At 45.5% G+C, this 19,315-nt stretch overlaps 1 protein-coding gene across 1 annotated transcript; it reads right to left on the minus strand.

The window, feature by feature from the left end:
• Nucleotides 1-16,470: 16,470 nt before the first annotated feature.
• On the minus strand, nt 16,471-17,841 carry LOC127774687 (E3 ubiquitin-protein ligase SGR9, amyloplastic-like). The gene has a single exon (XM_052300972.1). It carries the CDS (start codon nt 17,762-17,764, stop codon nt 16,889-16,891), a length of 876 nt encoding a protein of 291 aa, XP_052156932.1. The 5' UTR covers nt 17,765-17,841; the 3' UTR covers nt 16,471-16,888.
• Between the last annotated feature and the right edge of the window lie 1,474 nt (nt 17,842-19,315).

Genomic DNA, 19,315 nt, shown 5'->3' on the forward strand with positions numbered 1-19,315 from the left:
CCTCGCGGGGGACGCGGGTGAGCGCGGTGAGCGCGGCCGTTTTTGCGTGGTGGATTTTGGATGGAGTCGGAGTTGGGTTGGGTTGGGTGGTGAATCGGACGCGGCGCGGCGTGCGGTGTTGGGGGGGGGGGGGGGGAGGGGGGGGGGGTGAAAATTTTGCAGGGGAGGGGAGACCGTGCCGTGCTGGGAGGGTATGGGCGTGATTGCGTGAGTGGTTGCGGCCTTGCCGGTTGGCGCGTCGGTTTTGCGGCGGCGCGGGCGTGGGAGTGGCGTACGCTTGGCAGGGGGGCAGGCTGGCGCAGCGGATTGGCTGGGGGCCAGCCGGCCAGGTCGGACTAGTACTTCCGAGTTCCGTGATTGGGTCATTGGCTCGTTACAGGACTGGGCACTGGCCAATGGGACCTGGGGATTTTTTTTTCCTTTGTGTGTATTCTTTTACCAGATAATACGTGTAGTTCAAATGGTATTCAGTATATGCATGCTGCACGTAGCCACGCACACAACTGCGTACATATACCTGAGGCGTCTAATATGATCCCGTCCACGGCTAAATCACGCCGCCTCGAGAATGTCAGGAACACCAAAGACTTCAGGGGCACATGTAAGCACGTCCGTACGCATTCTATGGAACAACAACTATCTTCAAGTTACTAGATTAACGGTGTGTTTAGTTCACGTTAAAATTGAAAGTTTAATTGAAATTGGAACGGTATGATGGAAAAGTTGAAAGTTTATGTGTGTAGAAAAGTTTTAATATGATGAAAAAGTTGAAAGTTTAAAGAAAAAATTAGGAATTAAACCATACCTAATTAATTCCAGAAGTTTCTTGTCAGCAAATAAGCAGCGGCTCCAAATCATTATTCTACCATCATCCGTCCATCTGTTTCGGGGTAGCTAGACCCCTTAACGATGTTAACGTGGCGTGGTGCAGCACAGTTTCTTGAGGAGAGAAAAAGCAATTTCCCTTTCATACAGCAGACGCTTCTACCGTGCAGCCACACGCGCGTAGGCGACTAGGCGTACGTGTCTTTGTTCCTCTTGTGTGCCTTCTAGACGAAAAACCATTATTACTACACGAAAAACACAGTATAAAATCTCTCGTGGACTTATTAGCTGCGTGGCCGCACATTCAGATGTCAAATTAAGCCAAACAAACACGCTCCGTCACATCATTAATTTCCTACGGAAATTTGGTCCACGTATTACTGGTATTTCTCTTGTTCGTAGTTTTTTAAACTCTAGATTGGTGTAGCTTCTAGAAACATCCAAATTGGACCATCTGCTTTTGTCAATGGGCTCCCGGGCCCTATTAGGTTCCCAGTAGTGGATTCATGACCAATCTATTTTAAATTTTAAAAGTTTTAAAAGTACAATCTTTAAGCTAAATCTTTTCTGAGACTTTATGTTCATATATATCCTCATTGACCTGGAAACACAAAATTTGCGGTCTATCATATCAGCCCTGTTAAACATTAGGGCACTTAGATTTGAAGCTCTGAAAATTTTGCTGCTATTAAAATCTAAGAAAGGGTTGGCACTACAATATTTGATATAGTAGATTATCTAACTTTATTATAGTGTAGACAAAAATTGGCTTCAATCCAAATGTCAACGAGGCACCACTGGGGCTAACAATGTGGTAGATGACAACAATCTAAACTTATTGTAATGTTGTACTATCTCTATTTTTTAATATTTTTAATAGATTTCTTTGTTGATTTTTTATATAACGTTTGATTGTTTCTGTCATTCTTAAAGATTTTTATGATGGTTAAACAAGTTTTCAAATATAAAATGACACTTATATAATACTTCATCCATCTTAAGATATAAGGGATTTTGAAGGAATACGACACATTAATTTTAGTACTATAAATTTAGACGGAGGGAGTATTTTCTTGAAAATAACGGATAGTTAAACGTTATATAAAAATCAACGATGCCATCTTAAGAAAGAGAGTGCTAAGTATTTAATCATGCCACCCGGGTGTTAATCATAGTAGTATAAGTGGTTGATGGTAAAATTAATCTTCTCTGTGAAGAGAAGGTAAAATTTTCCAAGCTTTGGTCGATGTCAGCGGACAGTGACAACACAGATCTCTGTATCCGGTCTCTCTCACCATTGTTGCTGGGAAGGGGGTATTTGCCAAGACGCCATGCGCGGGTGCCACCGTGCGAGAAGGCTCCCGGCATATCACTTCCTGCTCGATCGTAATTAATAACCTGTGTACAAAAATAATCAGCTGGGGCCTTCGCAAACACTAGCCGCCCAAACAGTCCATATACTCACACACCACAGTTCAAACATCTGAGCGTCGATCAATTATAATCCGAACTTAATTGAGAAAGTGTCCGGCGCGCGAACCGTCAATTCACGCATGAATCCAGGCCACCATCGCGTTGCAGGGCGGCTAATATAAACGATCACGCAGTCCTCATAGTTCAGTCCATCTCCCGAAAATTTAATCTCTATTCATAAATTTACATGTATTTGTTCAGATTTATTCTTAAAACTAGTAATTCTTTTTGGGACAGATAGTTGACGTGCTTGCTGAGTTGCTGTTGCGACATGGAAGGCGTAGAACACAAGCCTACAGTTCGATAAATCCTTTATAACCTGTCGCGAGCAGGGTTTACGATTCCGACGAAATCCGATCGGATTTCACGAAATTTCGACGTTTCGACGGGGCTCGAAAGTAGAAACCGTTTGAGATCTCGAGAAGTTTCATCCAAATTCAAATTTGAATTGATAAAAAAAGAAAAAATTTTATAAATATTATGATATTCATATAACCTATTAGGACATAAATTTCCAAAAAAAATAATGTATTGTGTGTATTTACTGAAACTTACATCAGGAAAGAAAAGAATTTCAGCAAATTACCTCTATTATAAATTACTGATCGAAATTTCGATGATTTCGATCGGAATTTCGCCAAAACCGACCGGTTTTCGAAACTTGTCGGCAAACTCAGGGAATTTGTATTCAAATTTTAGTTTATAAAATTTATTTGAAATTTACTGGTTTTTCACTGGATTTCACGAAATTCTGAATTTCGCCGGTGCCCGAAACGGAAGGGCCTCTCGGAATCGTAAACCCTCGCGAGCGTTAGTGAACAAGTCAGGACGGGTTTCCTCAGGAAATTAACACGAACTTCATAGTACTAGTTTGCTCTTGTTTTGACCGAGACCACGTTGATTTGCATTGGCCATGCCAAACTCTCACTTTCCTCTCGCTCCTGATTCCTCTCGTTTTCCTCGACGCGCCCAGGCGCACAGCACGTGTCTCCGCTGGTTAATCCAAGTTTTTTTTTTTTCTAAGGAAAAAACAGTTGCTTTCTTGTCCGGTTGGCCCGTTTTGCTCGCCGAGACGGCATTGGCCATTGATAACATCTGTGTTAGTGCACCTGTATTGACTGGCTGCCTTTTAATTTGCTGCTCGAGTGGTTCTTTCAGTGTTGGCCTTGAGATATTTCCGGTCTTTCTTGGCAGACAGGCTCGATACTCTATTGACAATTTCCACACATGATTGATACTGCTAGCTTGAATATCCTAGCATTGAAAGCGAGGCAGAAAGAAGTCAATGTCAAACCAGGGGAACCAGGTCAGGATTGGTTCACCACCCAACCCACAGTAGCGAAAGGCGCAGCAGCTTAATTGACAATTTGAGATGGAGCAAATTAAGCCCCAACCTCCAACGACGACCATACTCATGAGAAAAATCTCCTCCCTGCTCATGTGCATGTATAGAATCCTGTTGCTCAATTCCTTAACTTCTTTATTTAATTTGCTCGGAGATATTGTGGATTCGTGGTGCTAAGATTTTGCACACCTCAAAAACCAAAAAAGAGAAGCCAGATGTATATTGTAGGTGCAGACGTGCAGCCATCTTCCTTTTTATTAAAAAAAGGTCCTGTTACTTAATTTCCCAAAGTAGTCTGATGATGATCAGGGTGCCTGCCTATGATTGTTGGGGATCAACCGAGATTGTCGCAACGACACTATCTACTCGTGCGCTTAGCCACTTAGCTCTATTTGTTAATTAAGGGTTCACATCCCCTGCCTTTGAGGCCAAAGGCAAAGTTTGCCGTTGCTGCCATCCAGCCCATCCATTTCCTATTCAACGGTTGCATGTTTTTTTCCCTCAATTTAAGGATGATTAACAGCCAATTAATTGATAAAATCAATTATGCTGGACCACTTTAAAAGATAATTAATTGATTAATATTGCTAAAAAGAAATCTACATTTACTCAAACCATGTCAAATCAACATTTATAGAAGATGCAAACTTTTTTCCCCTGTAGCCTTTTCTAAGGATTAGCTGTCTATTACTTTTATTTTTACAAATCAACAAAATATAGTCTTGTACAATGAAATTGTTTCCTTGAATGAACGGATACCAAATGGTTTCAAAATATAGTTTTTATCTTTTTTTTCTTGATATTTTTTTTGGAGAGTAAATTCTATCACTAAATAGCAGGTACTAGTTAGTCATGGAAGGGGTCTAATCCATGTAATGGTTGATCGCAGAATGAAGGGTGTGGATGGCTGTAACGGCAAACTTTGCCTTTGGACTCAAAGGCAGATGATGTGAACCCGTTAATTAATGGGGAGTCCTAAACAAAGTGGCATACGTTAAACGTTGTTTATGCTATGCACAAATTGCCGGTTGCTACTCAGGCTACTTCAATTTGTCATTTTCGTATGCAATTGAAAACGATGTGAAGTCAAATGGGGATGTTGCAAACTTGTATTACAGGCTTTTAGTGTAGAGGGGATACTGCTTAATTGCGTAAACAGCTGTTTGGATTGACGCATTCGACATTCGAGGTGTTTACCAATAGCTAGCTAGGACATTTATTAGCAGTAAAAATAATTATGGGAAAAACTACACACCTTAAAAGGCAATGCTAGAAAATAAACTACAATAAAAAAATTCAAAATTAACACTAAAACTAATATTTGAAATTGAAATTTTGGCTTTGGTTGATAAGCCCAAAAGCAAACGATGATGAAGCTGTTATGTGCACTAGCTAGGACCCGTATAAACTATAAGTTCGTAATAAATAGTGTACCATAAATTACAATAAATGGTGTCAAATTGTTCAATGTGCATTAGATGTAATCATAAGTTCGCAGCAAATGTAGTGAATCATGACTTCACAATAAATTATAATTAATTAGAGTTCCAAAGCCATTATATTTGTGAAGAAATTTAAATTTCAATGCTAGTTTAATATTAGGAAAATTGCACAAACAACTGCAAATGTCACCTTTAATTTGAGATTTCTCCCTATAAAACGATTTGTTGCAAATACCCCCCTAATTTACTTTGATTTGATAGTTCCCTCCGATTAGCAATTATTGTTATTCACGTGTTTTTTCTTCTAAAATTTTTACATTTTAGTCCTTTTTAAAAACTTATTTTACAAATGGACCTCTGAAAAAACTTAAACCAGGAATGGTCCCTTTTAGGGCGCCAAAGTGGCTGGCGCCGTCCCCCAACATGGCGGCGCCAGCCACCATGGCACCGTGCTCGTGCCACCGTGGCAATAGGGCCGACGTGTAAGGTGACGTGGCAAAAGAGGGCGCCAGCCACACTGGCGCCGCCCCCTTAGCACGCCACCCCCCGCCCCCCTCGGCCCCCCACATCCTTCTGCCTCCGCGCGTCTGCTGGCGCCGCCCCCCTAGCACGGTGCCAGCATGGCTGGCGCCCCCCTCCCAACCTCCAGGAAAACATAGATTCCAAATTCACAAGTCCACGATAATACATTGCAAATTCACAGTTAACAGGTCGCAAACATCTGAACCAATTCACATAGGCAACAAGTCCATCACATAGTCCAATTTCACAAGAAACATACAAAACAAAACTAGTCCATCACATAATTATATAATCCACAACTCCATCACATAATCATACAGTTCACAAGTTCATCTCATAATCCACAAGTTCACAACTCCATCACATAGTCCATAAGTTCACAAGTCCATGACATAGTCCATAAGTTCACAAGTCCATCACATAGTTCATAAGTTCACAAGTCCACATGTGCAATACACCAGTTAACACATCAGAAAAAGTGAAACTTTCTATAAATCACTTCTTGCGTTGACGCCGAAGAGCCTGCGAGCCCGGAGTGTACCTAAATTTGAAAAACCAATGTTTACAACATTTACAAAACGAAGCGAGGTGAGGGAAATCAAATAACATATGAGAATGTCTTAGAGGTACCTCTTTTTCACTGCTCGAGTGGATCGCAAGTTGTATTGGGTGGGTTGCGTCCCCTGAGGAGCATCAGGAAGCTGCGACATGTCTATCTCCTCAGCATCTGGTGTGATGTAGTCCTCATCCTCCTCCTCGTCATCGTCGTCGTCGTCGTCGCTAGGTGGAGCTGGCGCCTTCCCCTTTCCCCTCCTTTGCGGAATGCGTGACGACGACGAGCCACCAACTTCTTCACGCTCTTCTATCCTGATGGAGTGTCGAGCGGTACTTGGACGCGCGAATTGAGGTAGTGGTGGTGGTAGTCTCCGTGGTTGGTACACGTCGTCCAATCCAACCGACTTGCAACCTAATCTTGCTGCAAGTTTCCGGCATCTTTGACGAACTTTCTGCATTTCAAAAAAAAAGAAGTTTGTTAGGCATAACTCGTGACCTTAGTTCATCTAGAGTTGGGTGGGTGGGAAACAAAATGGTCTTCAATGACATATCCTCAAACTCAACATGTGCACCAACATAAGGTTCCACCACTCTACCACCGTAGTAAACATCAACAAGTTTATCCAACTACACCAAAAAATCAAATGTAACTTTGCAACAAAAATTAAATCTTCCTTCCTAAACGTAGTCCAAACCGACATATTATAACCAATGCATAACTTAAATTGTCCCAAAGCTACTACTCCACAAAAAATATTTAATCCACCTACAAATATCAACAAGTTTACTAGTGCATTACACATCGAAATATTACAAATACTCTGTCATACAACCCAACCTAGTTCTAATTAACTACAATCAATTTCTATAATGCAACCAAAATTTTCTCCCCTTCATATAATTAATGGTTAAAAGTTTAACCTATAGGCTATAGCATCAAGTCCATCAAATTAAAATTACTTTCATGCCTCAACCCTAATTTTTCATCCATCCATCCAACCAGACCATCCAAAAATTAACATTACCACATATATGGTTCAAAAAATCGTGACACCAATGAGTACATTGCAAACATATAGCACTACAACAAGCTAATCCCAAGAACAAAGGCTAAAAATCACAAATTTGGGCAAAAAAGGGGTTCTAGGGTTACCATCCGATCTACAAATTCAACCAATAAAAACGAAAAAAAAAGAGGGGGGAATGGAGGAGTCTACCTTTCTCTTCGATTTCCACAAAAAACCCCGCGAAAAACAGCTTCAAATTGAGTGGATTTGAGGTGGAGAGGTGAGGGGGAGAGAGAGAGGAATAACTCCTGCGCTGCTACTCGGGCTGGGGCTTGTGCGAAAATGGGAGTGGGGAGGAGAAAGGTGGTGGGGCCCATGGGGTTTAAGGGCGTGGCCCACAGAGGAGAGGCGCGCTTGCCATGCTGGCGCCGTCATATATATGCGGGGCGGCGCCAGGGTGGCTGGCACCCCCCTTCTGCCCAGTCAGCATCGCCACGACAGCCCTAGTGCCACGGTGGCATGGGCGCGGCGCCATTGTTGCTGGCGCCGCCATGTTGGGGGACGGCGCCAGCCACTCTGGCGCCCCAAAAAGGACCACTCACGGTTTAAGTTTTTCCAGGGATCTATTTGTAAAATAAGTTTTCAAAAAGGACCAAAATATAAAAAATTCAGTTTTTTCTTACCTGTTTCTGCACGTGCCATATGACTTAGCCCATCTCTTAATGGACATAAACATTTTCTTTATAAATAACACAATATCATACCGAGCTCATTTTATCATCTTGTATCTGGCAAAGAAACAATTCACCGCTAAACCCTAATGTAACAACAGCTCGTTTTCCAACAATCCCTATGTCCAAGAGCAAAGACTCATGGCTATGATTGTCCAACGACATGCTAGACACCATGAGTGGGGATTCCACAATCATGTTATCATGCCGGGTCAACATGAGTGACGACCACATCTCAACAATCTTGCCATTCCGTAGGGTTTGCAGCTACGAGAATGGACAATTAAAGGTGATTGGGGAAAATCTCAAATCAAAATAAATTATGAGGAGGATATTTGAAACAAATCGTTATAGGGACAAATATCAAACCCAAGGTGACACTTGAGGTCGTTTTACAATATTTTCCTTTTATATTTATATATGGAAAGGGGAATATTTGATAGCACTAAGTAAAATATGGGTATAACGTATCCATTCAAGGAATTACTATCATCAAGGCACTTCTAGGCATAGTCTGCTTTGACCTCGTTTATGTCCAATAGTATCATGGGATAATTTTTTTAAGCAACGAAGTACAGCTGCGATGTGTTGACTGCCGCTAGGAAACACAGCAACGGCATATATCACCTGCCGCTATGCGACGATGCCATCTTCTGCATGCCCATCTCCACAGTGCGATCGACCGCGGAGTACAGTACTCCCAGCTCGATTGCCAGCCTCACGCGGTGGGCTTGCCATGGGCGTCATGGGGAACCCCCCGACATGAACCACCATATCCCTGAGACTGCAGCAGCTAACTACGGTTTTCCCTTGGTGACACAAATATTATGGCTGTGTTTAGTTGGTGTGCCAAAATTTTTTTAAATATACGGACACATATTTGAAGTATTAAACATAAAACATAGACTAATAACAAAACAAATAACAGATTCCGCATGTAAACTGTGAGATGAATCTATTAAACATAATTAATCCATCATTAGTAAGTGTTTACAGTATCATCACATTGTCAAATCATGGTGTCATTAGGCTCAAAAGATTTGTCTCGCGATTTACATGTAAACTGTGTAATTGTTTTTTCACATTTAAAGCTCTATGCATGTGTCAAATATTTGATGTGATGAAAAAGTTGACAGTTTGAAGAAAAAATTTTAAACCTAAACACAGCCTATATCCATTGGCTGATGACAGTAACTGCGACATCCATCCGATGTGTCAATGTGTCATGCTAGTGCTACGCGACGAGCGCGGCACGTTGGCCGGGGTTTGGCCGGGGCCCAATCCTACCCTACTGCTGCCGGGGACCGGCCGTGCCGGAAGCTATCACTGGCAGGCTGGTCAGGGGTGTTGCGCGTTGCATACTTGGCACGGGGGCCTTCGTGCGACCGGGAAATCTCAACCGCTAGGCCCAAAAAGTGCAGTGGTTTGGTGGATGTAGGATGTTGGTGCATGCTTGGCGCCTTGCTCGCTACTATGGTGTTAATTGGTGGTATGGCTAATGGCTTGGTTGCGTGAATGAATCATGAAATGGATCCGTAACGGGTGAACCGGATGTGATGGGATCAGTGGATGACGTTACGCGCGGGTTGGTGATTTTGATAGTATGGGTCAGGAAATGATCGTGATCGATCTCGTTCATGTGTGACTTAATTGGGCAGATGTTGACAACAAGCGAAGATTCAAGGCTTGTTCAATTTAATATCATTTTCAACCTTACTAAATTTTAGTAAAGTTGTTAAAAAAGTGGCTATATTTAGTTTGTTACCAAATTTTAATAACTATATAAGAAATCCTATAAAAAATTTGGCAACTTGCCGAAATTTTGGCAAATGCTAAAATTTAGTAAGGTTTTTTTTAGCATCAAAGTGAATAGGCTTTGGGCCCAATTCACCATCCAGTTGAATTCTCTGGGAGAAAGCTGTTAATGAAGGTCAATCACCTAAGCTATTCTGTCAACGCCATTCTTCTATTGGAGAAGGGACGAAAGCTGTTAATGAATCACTCTCCAGAAGCCTAATTAAGCCCACTCTCAGCTCCATGGTCTAGCAGGGACGAAAAGAACTGTATCTCGACTACGATCAGGAATGGCGACTAGCAACATTCCGAATCATTCGGAGGCCCCATAGTCACATGGTAGTAGTACGACGATTGCGCTCGCTCAAAAGTTTCTTCTTATCCGGATGGAGACGGAGAAATAGGCAGGTGTACAGTCACGTCAACAATTAGGCCTACCAACACGTCCTTTTTCTCTCCGAACTGTCTGGAAACTTGGAGTTTTCAGTGCAAGAAACTGGAGCGTATCGTAGTCGTAGTCGTAGATCTATTGCCCTTTAAAGTTCAAACTCTCCGCTGGTACGTGTACTCACCACGTTTATGTTCACCGGGAAATATGCGGCTTCACCGTGGAAACTGGAGTATAGTACTACTCGTAAAGTACAAACAGAGTCACTGAACAGGTCACCAGCCAGCCAATACTCCTCCGTATACTAGCAGCTATGGCGAGGAGCACCACACGGTGGACGCATGGCTGGGGCTCGTGGTGCACGCGGTGGTCGGCGCGCAGTATCCATTTTTTTAACCGAGCCGGAGGCGTGGCGTCGCGGAGCACCACACGGCGGGGGATGGTGGTGGTCTGGTGGACCGCGTGGGGAGCAAGGGCTCTGCTCTCGCGGCTTCGCTCGTTTTTCTGCCGGACATATGCTCGCACCCGCGCGTATCACGAGGTCCGACGCCGCGTTTCCGCGGTGCCTGCCACGATCCGCTTGTACAGGGACCCGCCGGATCGGGCTCAAGATGGCTTCTCTCGCCACCGACGGCTTTGGGCCACACCGCAAATAGTTAACGAATCGTAGTGCCATCACGTTTGCATCGAGGGAAAAATTTCTACTCTTAATTGTGCATCAACTTCTTTTTTTTTTAGGAACATGCTTCGAATTTTAATTCAACGTATTTCAGCCCGACGCGCATGAGATGGACATGTATCATCATCCTTTTCTTTTGAAGCATCACCTAACACAAAAGCTTTACTTCTGTTTCGAAGTATGACCGGTCCATTTATGAGAGTTGGACAGAGGTGGGCTCAATTTTGGGCTTCTGAACATATGGCTTCGTCAATTGGAAAAAGTACACCAAAGGTCCCTCAACTTGTTATCGAGTTACAAAATCATCCCCCAATTGCAAAACCAGATATCCGGCGTCCCTTGACTATTTAAAACTGGTCAAAATAGGTCCTTAGGTAGTTTTGACCCCGGTTTTGTTCTACATGGCGGCTGAGTCAGCGTGGGCCCCACATGTCAGGTTGACATGTCATCTCCCCCCTCTTCTCTTTGTCGGTTCCACATCAGCGCGCGCCTCGTCAACGATGCTGGCGTCTAACACCTCGGCCCGTCCACTCCGCCTGCACCACGGCGCACCCACTACGGCAGGTCGACGCCATCGAACCCCCGCACCACGTTCGCCGGCAGCTTCCCTGTGAGTATCTCGAGGAGCACCACGCCGTCGCCGTGGATGAACACCACGCAGCGCGGGGCCGCCAACACGATGTGTGCCCCGACGTGAAGCCGAGACACGCGCGGCGCACGGCGCCGCTGCCGCTGTGGAGGAGGGAGGAGAGAGCTCCGGTGCCGACGAAGTAGAAGTAGGCGCGGAGCGACGCGAGGTTCTCGTGGCAGAGGGCGGCGAGCTCAACCACCTTGTCACCGCTTCACTTCAATCTTGTCACCGGGCGAAGCGGGCGAGCTCGCTGGCCTCCCCGCCACCTTGTCGGCCCAGCCTCCTCCCCCTCTATGCTTGTTCGCCGCCAGCATTCCCGCATCCTTCCTCGTCACGCGTGCCGAGTGAAGCGATCAAGCTCGTCGGCCTCCCCGCCCCCCCCCCCCCCCGTCAGCCCAGCCTCCTCCCTCTCCGTGCGCCAGCCTCCTACCTCTTCACGCACGACGAGCGGAGCAGGCGAGCTCGTCGGTCTCCCCGTCCCCCTCGCCAAGTCCCGCTGTTAACACCGAAATTTGGTAAGCCCCTAAGAGAATTATCACATCGCCAATAGTCGGATTCCTGCTATATTCAGTTAAGGAAATTAATCTATTAAAGGAAGCTCATTCAGAAGAGGATGCGGTATGGCAAGTTATCTATTAATTAGGAATAGTTTGTTAGTTCCTTTTTATCTTTTGGAAAGTGTGTTAGTGTCCTATAAGGACTAGTATCTCCCAATGGGTATAAATATGTACATCCGGGGTCATTGTAAAATATCTCTCGACCAACATAACTACTCTTGGCGCATCGCCACCCTCTTTACCGAAGGTTTTACTTATCATCCGGCGAACATGGCACCTGACGCAGGGCTGCATCGACTTTCAATCTCCGACGAAGGGGAAATCCTACGTTCCATCGGCCCAGGCAATTGTCTTGTCTACGTCAGCGTCGTTCAAAGCTGCATCAATACATTCGACCTCTTGGATTGCTCCGGTTTGGATGATATATTTGTCTGCCTATTTATCATATGTATTAGTTAATCTAGTCTTAGTATCTCAATTTAGCTCTATCAGTTGTTTCTCACTTTAGGGTTCCTGCCGGTATCGGCTAAATTGTTTTACTAGATTAGATTAGCTAAGGCATTTACCATCCTAAAAATTAGTCAAGGGCCTGATTGTCAAGATATTATGTTTCTTTTCATACTTAGTGCTGCATCAGTTAAGTTTGATCTACTAAGTCGTGTTTAGAACAATAATCCCTAGCCTGCTTTTTGACTGCCAATAAGGGTTTCATCGGGGTTTCAGCCGATGAGTTATCTAGACGTTGCATCGGCTTACAAGGATTGCATTGGATTTAGCCGATCGCAACAAATGTTTCATTGTTTATCTAATCTTGTGGATTTTATGACATCGGACCTCCAGCCGATGTATGCTTTAACCTTCGGATCAATGTTCATTCTATCATATCATTGCTAACCGTCTGGTTTCTACTAGATTATATTGTTTAATTATATTGATTATTATCAGCCGATTGTCTTTATATTATTATCTACATTGGATATATAGCCGATTGTTCAAAACCATATCGCTATCGGCTGGTATCGGCTATCGGCTGGAACTACTCCATTGGCTTGTCAGCCGATCGGCTGTTTATCTATCTTGTCAGTTGCTAGATCAAACTGACTGGCATTCCCGCATCTCATCAACCTTTGGATCTGTACTGGAGCTAAGCAGATCTCCTAGGCCAGTGTGTGTTTTTCGCATCAACACCCGCCTCCTCGATCCATCTCCGTGCACGCTTGCCGCCAGCATCCCCGCATCCTCCCTCTTCACGCACGCCAAGCAAAGTGGAGAGCTTGTCGGCCTCCTTGCCCCCCTCGCCGACCCTGCCTCCTCCCTCTTAGTGCGCGCTCGCCACCGGCCTCCTTATCTCCTCCCTCATCGCGCGCTCGCCGACGGCAGCTTCCCCATGGTCTTCACCGAGACCAAGTCCTGGCGCTCCTCGGTGGGCTCCCGTCCACCGCAGCGCCAACGGGCTTTGCGTCGTGCTCTGTGATGGCACCAATAAGTCTATTCTACAGCCGCCACCGCCGCCAATGAGGGCGACCGCCGCCAGACCTCCCCCTCTACCGCCTCGCCCTGCCAGCCTGCCACGCCCAGCTCCTCCCCCGCCAGCCGCGCCCGCCGCACAGGCCTGCCGCGCCTAGCCCACCGGTCGCTGCCCGTGGAGATGGGAGGGGAGAGAGAGAGAGAGGGGTAGAGAGATGGAAGAAGAGACTGACACATGGGGCCCAGGTGGGTCGTCCCACACTGACTCAGCCACCAAGTAGGACAAAACCGGGGTCAAAACCACCCAAGAACCTATTTTGACCCGTTTTGATTAGTTAGGGGACGCACGATATCTGTTTTTGTGGTTCGGGGATGATTTTGTAACACGATGACAAGTTGAGGGACCTTCGGTGTACTTTTTCCTCGTCAATTAACAACATCCAACAAGCTTATTTAGTTTTTTATTTTGGCAAATTTTGCTATAGGACACCCAAATTTTGTGTAATTTGCTGATACACATCGAAAAAACATGTCACAGCCAAAAGATATCCTAAAAAACTGGTAATTTGCTATAGCACACTTTTGGCTCAATTGGATTGATAAATTCTTAAGAAATACGAGAATGCCCCTAAGACCAAATGCTTCAAAAATGATGTTAGAGTAAAAATTTAGAATTATGCAACTTTAAATTTTCCATCACCCCTAAGTACATCACTAGTATACATTATATTCCATCTTCGCTCCAGTCAGCTCAAAAGTTGTTGACCCTATGGGCATTCTTGTCTTTTTTATAAGAATTTGTCTCTCCAATTGAGCCAAAAGTGTCATTCAACGAATTGTGAGTTTTTTTAAAGTGTCTTTCAGACATGACATATTTTTATGATGTCTACCAGCAAATTACACAATTTTTGATTGTCCTGTAGCAAATTTTGCCTGTTATTTTTTGGTACAACTTGATAGCGATCACAGTCCGAGCCTCTGTAGGCAAAAAGAACTTGTCACCAATTCACCGTACATTAAGGGACTAGCTATTCATCAGTTCACCCAAAGGGCCACTATATCCCCACCCCAATGCTTGCGAGCCACCGCCCTATGCCCCATTGGGGTCACGGTGCCGGTGAGACTTGTTAGGAGCTCCCGTCGCCTCCTAACCTTATCCCTCATCTCTACTAGATTCTTGTCACCACCGTCATTTCTTCCTTAAGTTCGGCGCTAAATTTTCATTATCTTCGATGGCTTATGTTGTTGGATCCACCGTTGTTGCTCCTGTCTCCTAGTCACTCTGAAGAGTTTCCCCCGTCACTCCCCAACTCTCCCACGACCAATGTGATGCAATCGACACCTCGCCGCTCCGCTACAACCACCGCACATTAGCTAACTGCCGTCATTCTTTCCATCCCTCTTTATCCACCCCATCTTCCTCTCATAACCCTCTTCTACCCTGAACCCTGCTAATTCCGTGCACCGCTATAAATCGCCAATGCCGGCAACGGAGAGGACCTACTATTAAGGAAGATGACATGACAACAAATTCGCACAAAGATGAAAGGTCACCATAGCCAACTAGTCTTCTTTTAAAAGTTTTTCAATTGCTTGAAGAAGAGCAAATTACATTGGCGGTATATGAACTTGTCATCTAGGTGCATTCTAGTACATAAATTTGTAAAATACTTATTTTAGTATACGAACTCGTCAAATGCGTGCAGATCAAGGCCAAAAGAACCCAACAATGCTAATCTTGCTAATTTGTATTGGTTAGAATGCTACGTAAACATGTACGTAAGAATAATGCTACGTACGCATATAACTGTTTAGTAAAAAGAATAATAAGGCCTAACGATTTCACGGAGAAATATATATATATAAAAGGAGAAATAATGCAAGGGGTAGAAAAAATAATAAAGCAAAAATCAAGTTTACAAATATAGCATGTCTCATGTGAACCTCACATATGCACGTCGTGTCCTAATCAGTGTTTAACTTGTAAAATTAGCCATGACATATTCGTTTGGCTTGATTCGCACATATCGGACAAGTTTATACACCAAAACAAGCATTTTACAAATTTATGTACTAAACTACACTCATCTGATAAGTTTGTGTTCTGTCAATGTAATTTACTCCTTAAAAAATATCAAAGATGAAGGTACAATAAGCAGGCAATATATACATTTTGCTGTGTCCCTCAGGAAGTGAACCTCCGGTGCTAGCTGAACTGCAGTACACTATATTCATTCCGCCAGCTGTATAATTATTCCCCTACGATCATACAATGTACATCACGTTTCTTTGGAGAAGATAGCATGGTAGTATGATTGATGCGTGAGATTGCAAATTAATAAACACGCGACGGCCATGTAAGGTACGGTTTCATCCACCAGTGATTCCGTAGTTGGGCGAGATGGCCGGGCATGGGCCGGGCACATGCGGCGATGGAGCAGAGAAGGGCGGGTGCGCGTGCACGGGGGAACAGGGATCGCATGGGTAGGAGGAATAAAGCGGAGCGGAAAACGACGACCCAATCCCTACGGGACACATCTCATGATCGATCTCATCCTTCCTTCCGCCGTCGTAGCTTCCTCCCCGCACCCCACCACGCGATCGACGTCGACGTTGCGTACATCCACCTCATGCAGCACGTCGTCTCGCTGCCAATGCGTGGACGAATGCTGGTGTCCCCGACTGACGAGACCGGATCCGTCCGTGCGCGTCCGTCCGTTTTGCCTTGCTTGCTGACTTTGGTCACCCGGCCGGACCTGTTACATGGTGAAATGGACTGGTGGGTGCAAAGTACTTTCTGTTCCATAATAGATTATAAATTGTGTGGTCATCTCACATCCGAGTTATGTGATCGATCTCAGGATAATGTGAAAACTGATGGATACCGTATTTGTTCTTTGATCATAGTAGATCACTAATTAATATCTACATGTCTTAATTTCTACTAGGATAAACAGTCGAATGTGACATATGGGATCCACCAGTCCATGCCAATAACATTAATCACTACTTCGGCGAAATAGTATTACCCTATTTTTCTAAGGCTATGCGTGCACACCGTTATCAAAAAGCATAAAAGGCAGACATTAAGCTGCAAAAGGAAGATACCTACGTATACCTTCTCTCCCGAACCCAAAGAAGCTACTAACACAAAATCAAACACCCATCATTTGGGTTCTCAAAAAAAAAACACCCATCATTTGCAGACTAATCATATACTATCATAAACAAAAACTTAACCAACATTCCACTGGCTATGTATTTAGTAATGTATATACAATATATCTGGTTTATTTCATTTCATGATTTATCAGCAAAAATTCCACATCATATTGCGTGTATACACCACGGGTCCACCGCTAATTTCGCCATCCGCGAATCTGACACCAGTACTTGCGCCTGAAGTCCGAGACACTCAAATGCATCCAAACGGGTTTCTCCCTTGTGCCATGCTCTGCGCCAACCGACGTTGTCACGCACAGCCGACGCTGTCGTCTCCGGCTGCCATCCTCTCCACCGCCCGCCACAGCCGCCGGGTCTCGGCGCGCGCCTCCTCCGCTGGCAGCTCCGCGCGGCAGCAAGGGCAGGTGTTCCGCCGCGCCAGCCACCGGAGCGCGCAGTGCCAGTGGAACCGGTGACCGCACGGGCGCAGCGCGCACACGCCCCCGCCGCCGCGACGCACCATCTCCTCCCTGCAGATCGCGCACGGCGCGCCGTCCCCGGCCGCGGGGGGCATCGCCAGTACGGCGGCGTACGACGCCCCGCCGCGCCACTCGCCGTCCTTCCCGCCGCCGACCGCCACGCGTTCCTGCGACACGACGTCAGCGAAGCGGCGGCACTTGGCGGCCGCGTCGACGTAGGGGGCGAGCGACGCCCACGGCGTGGCGCCGAGGCCGGAGATGGAGAGCGCGGAGCCCACCGCGTCGTCGACGAGCAGCGCGTGCCAGTCGACGGGGGAAGAACAAGAAGGGGAGGAAGACGACGCCGCGGCCGGGGGAGAGTAGGAGTCGCACATGGCGAGGAGCAGGATCGCGGCGTCGAGGTCGGTAGCCGGGATGCGGAGCAGGTGGTGCGATCCGTCAGGCGACAGCGCGGGGAGGAGAAGGAGGAGGGAGCGGATGAGGACGCGGCCGAGCAGCTCGGCCTTGGAAGGCAGCGACATGGCGCGGAGCCGCGCGAGCGCGCGGGAGAAGTGCGGCGGGGAGAGCAGCAGGAACGCGAGGCGGCAGCGCAGCCGGCGCGCGTCGGCGGCGAGCGAGGGGAGCAGCCGCGAGGCAGGCACCGACGACGAGAGGAGCGCGGCCATTAGGGTTTCGGAGGAGGAGCGGTGGGCGTGGCTGGCTTCCATCGGGATCGCGGAGGAGATCGAGCTGAGCTCGCCTTTGGAGGAGGGAGCGAGTGGGGGTAGTGGTGATCGAGTGAAGTGGTGGGAAATTTCTTTTTGGAGGGAGTCCGTATATATGCTGCGGTTTTGGAGGCAATCGATCGAGTGGGCCTCGGAACTTGTGTGAAGCTGGACTAGTACTCCCTCCGTCCTAAAAAAAGATAAATTATAGGTTTCTGTGTCCAACTTTGACTGTTCGTCTTATATGAAATTTTTTTATAATTCGTATTTTCATTGTTGTTAGATGATAAAACATTATTAATATTTTATACGTAACTTGTCTTTTTAATTTTTTTTCATATTTTTTTTAAATAAGACGGACGGTCAAACATTGGGCATGGAAATAAGGGTTTGTCTTTTTTTTTTTTTTTTGACGGAGGGAGTAGTGTGTAGTGTGTACTACTACGGGCAGTGAGTCTCTGTGATTGGGATTTCGGTGCCGAAGATCTTCACCAAGTGGATCCCAAGATGGATCGGCTGCAGCCTGCGGAACTGCTCGATCAATCCGACTAGTTGCTACACGACCTAGAGTCCTAGACCTGCCAATCATCGATGGCACGACGGTGGAGCTCATCGTCCAGTTTGGCATCGTTTGGAATGTTGTACTAGTAAGAGGAGGAGAGTGGATTCTAAACTCGCATCCTTATTATTTACATGTCATTTAAATGGTTATGAAAAAAATTTTAAGAATATATATTAATATATAATAAATTACTCCACAAACACGTAAGTTAAAATTCAGCTTATATATGTTGCAACGAAAAAACAAATTAAACTATTTGGATGACATGCAAACAACGAGAAGATGTCCCCTCGAGAGTTTAAAATAATTTTCCGTAAGAGAAGTACACTTCATTGATAGCAAAGATCGAATACCAGATTTCATGAAAACTCACGCAAAGCCACCAGGAGTACTTGCTTGCATCTGCATTCAATGCCCGATTCCTAGGTACAATCTAATTCATTTGGAAGCCTTGGGCACAAAAAAAATACAACTCTTTCACGTGGCTCGTCGTCCAAACCAGAATCTAGACTTCAAATATATTAGTGACCTGGGGATGGCCAAATAATTCCAGATGCTCTGTATGCCACCGAGTGCAAGAGACAACTTTTCACCTCCTAGCAGAATGCTGAACACAATGAGAATTTTGCAATCCTTGTCTCTTGGACCTCACGTGGACAATTAGATCATGCAGAGTGCAAGCCTACCAGCCTAGTGCATGAGTGGTGGGAGCGATCGCAAACACGAGAGGAGTGCCAATGCAAGGGTTACGCATGTAACTAACCTGCTCGTCTCGTGGGAGATATGGAAGAAAAGGATTCAGATGATCTTCTAACACAAGGAACCTTTGGTGATTAGGCCTTGGCACAAAAATCAAAGCGGGGAGGGGGGGTGGACATGGGTCCTTGCAGGAGTCAGGAGGTTTTCAACGTTGCTGCCATGGGTGTTAATTCCTAGCCCACCATATAGTATTGGTTTTCACCCATAGCTATATATGAAATTTTCCCATGTTT

Source organism: Oryza glaberrima, chromosome 5 (genome assembly GCF_000147395.1).
Source record: "Oryza glaberrima chromosome 5, OglaRS2, whole genome shotgun sequence".
Taxonomy (NCBI): Eukaryota; Viridiplantae; Streptophyta; class Magnoliopsida; order Poales; family Poaceae; genus Oryza; species Oryza glaberrima.

Coding starts and splice junctions, on each gene's coding strand:
- LOC127774687 (XM_052300972.1), bottom strand. CDS start 17,764: ATGGAAGCCAGCCACGCCCACCGCTCCTCCTCCGAAACCCTAATGGCC.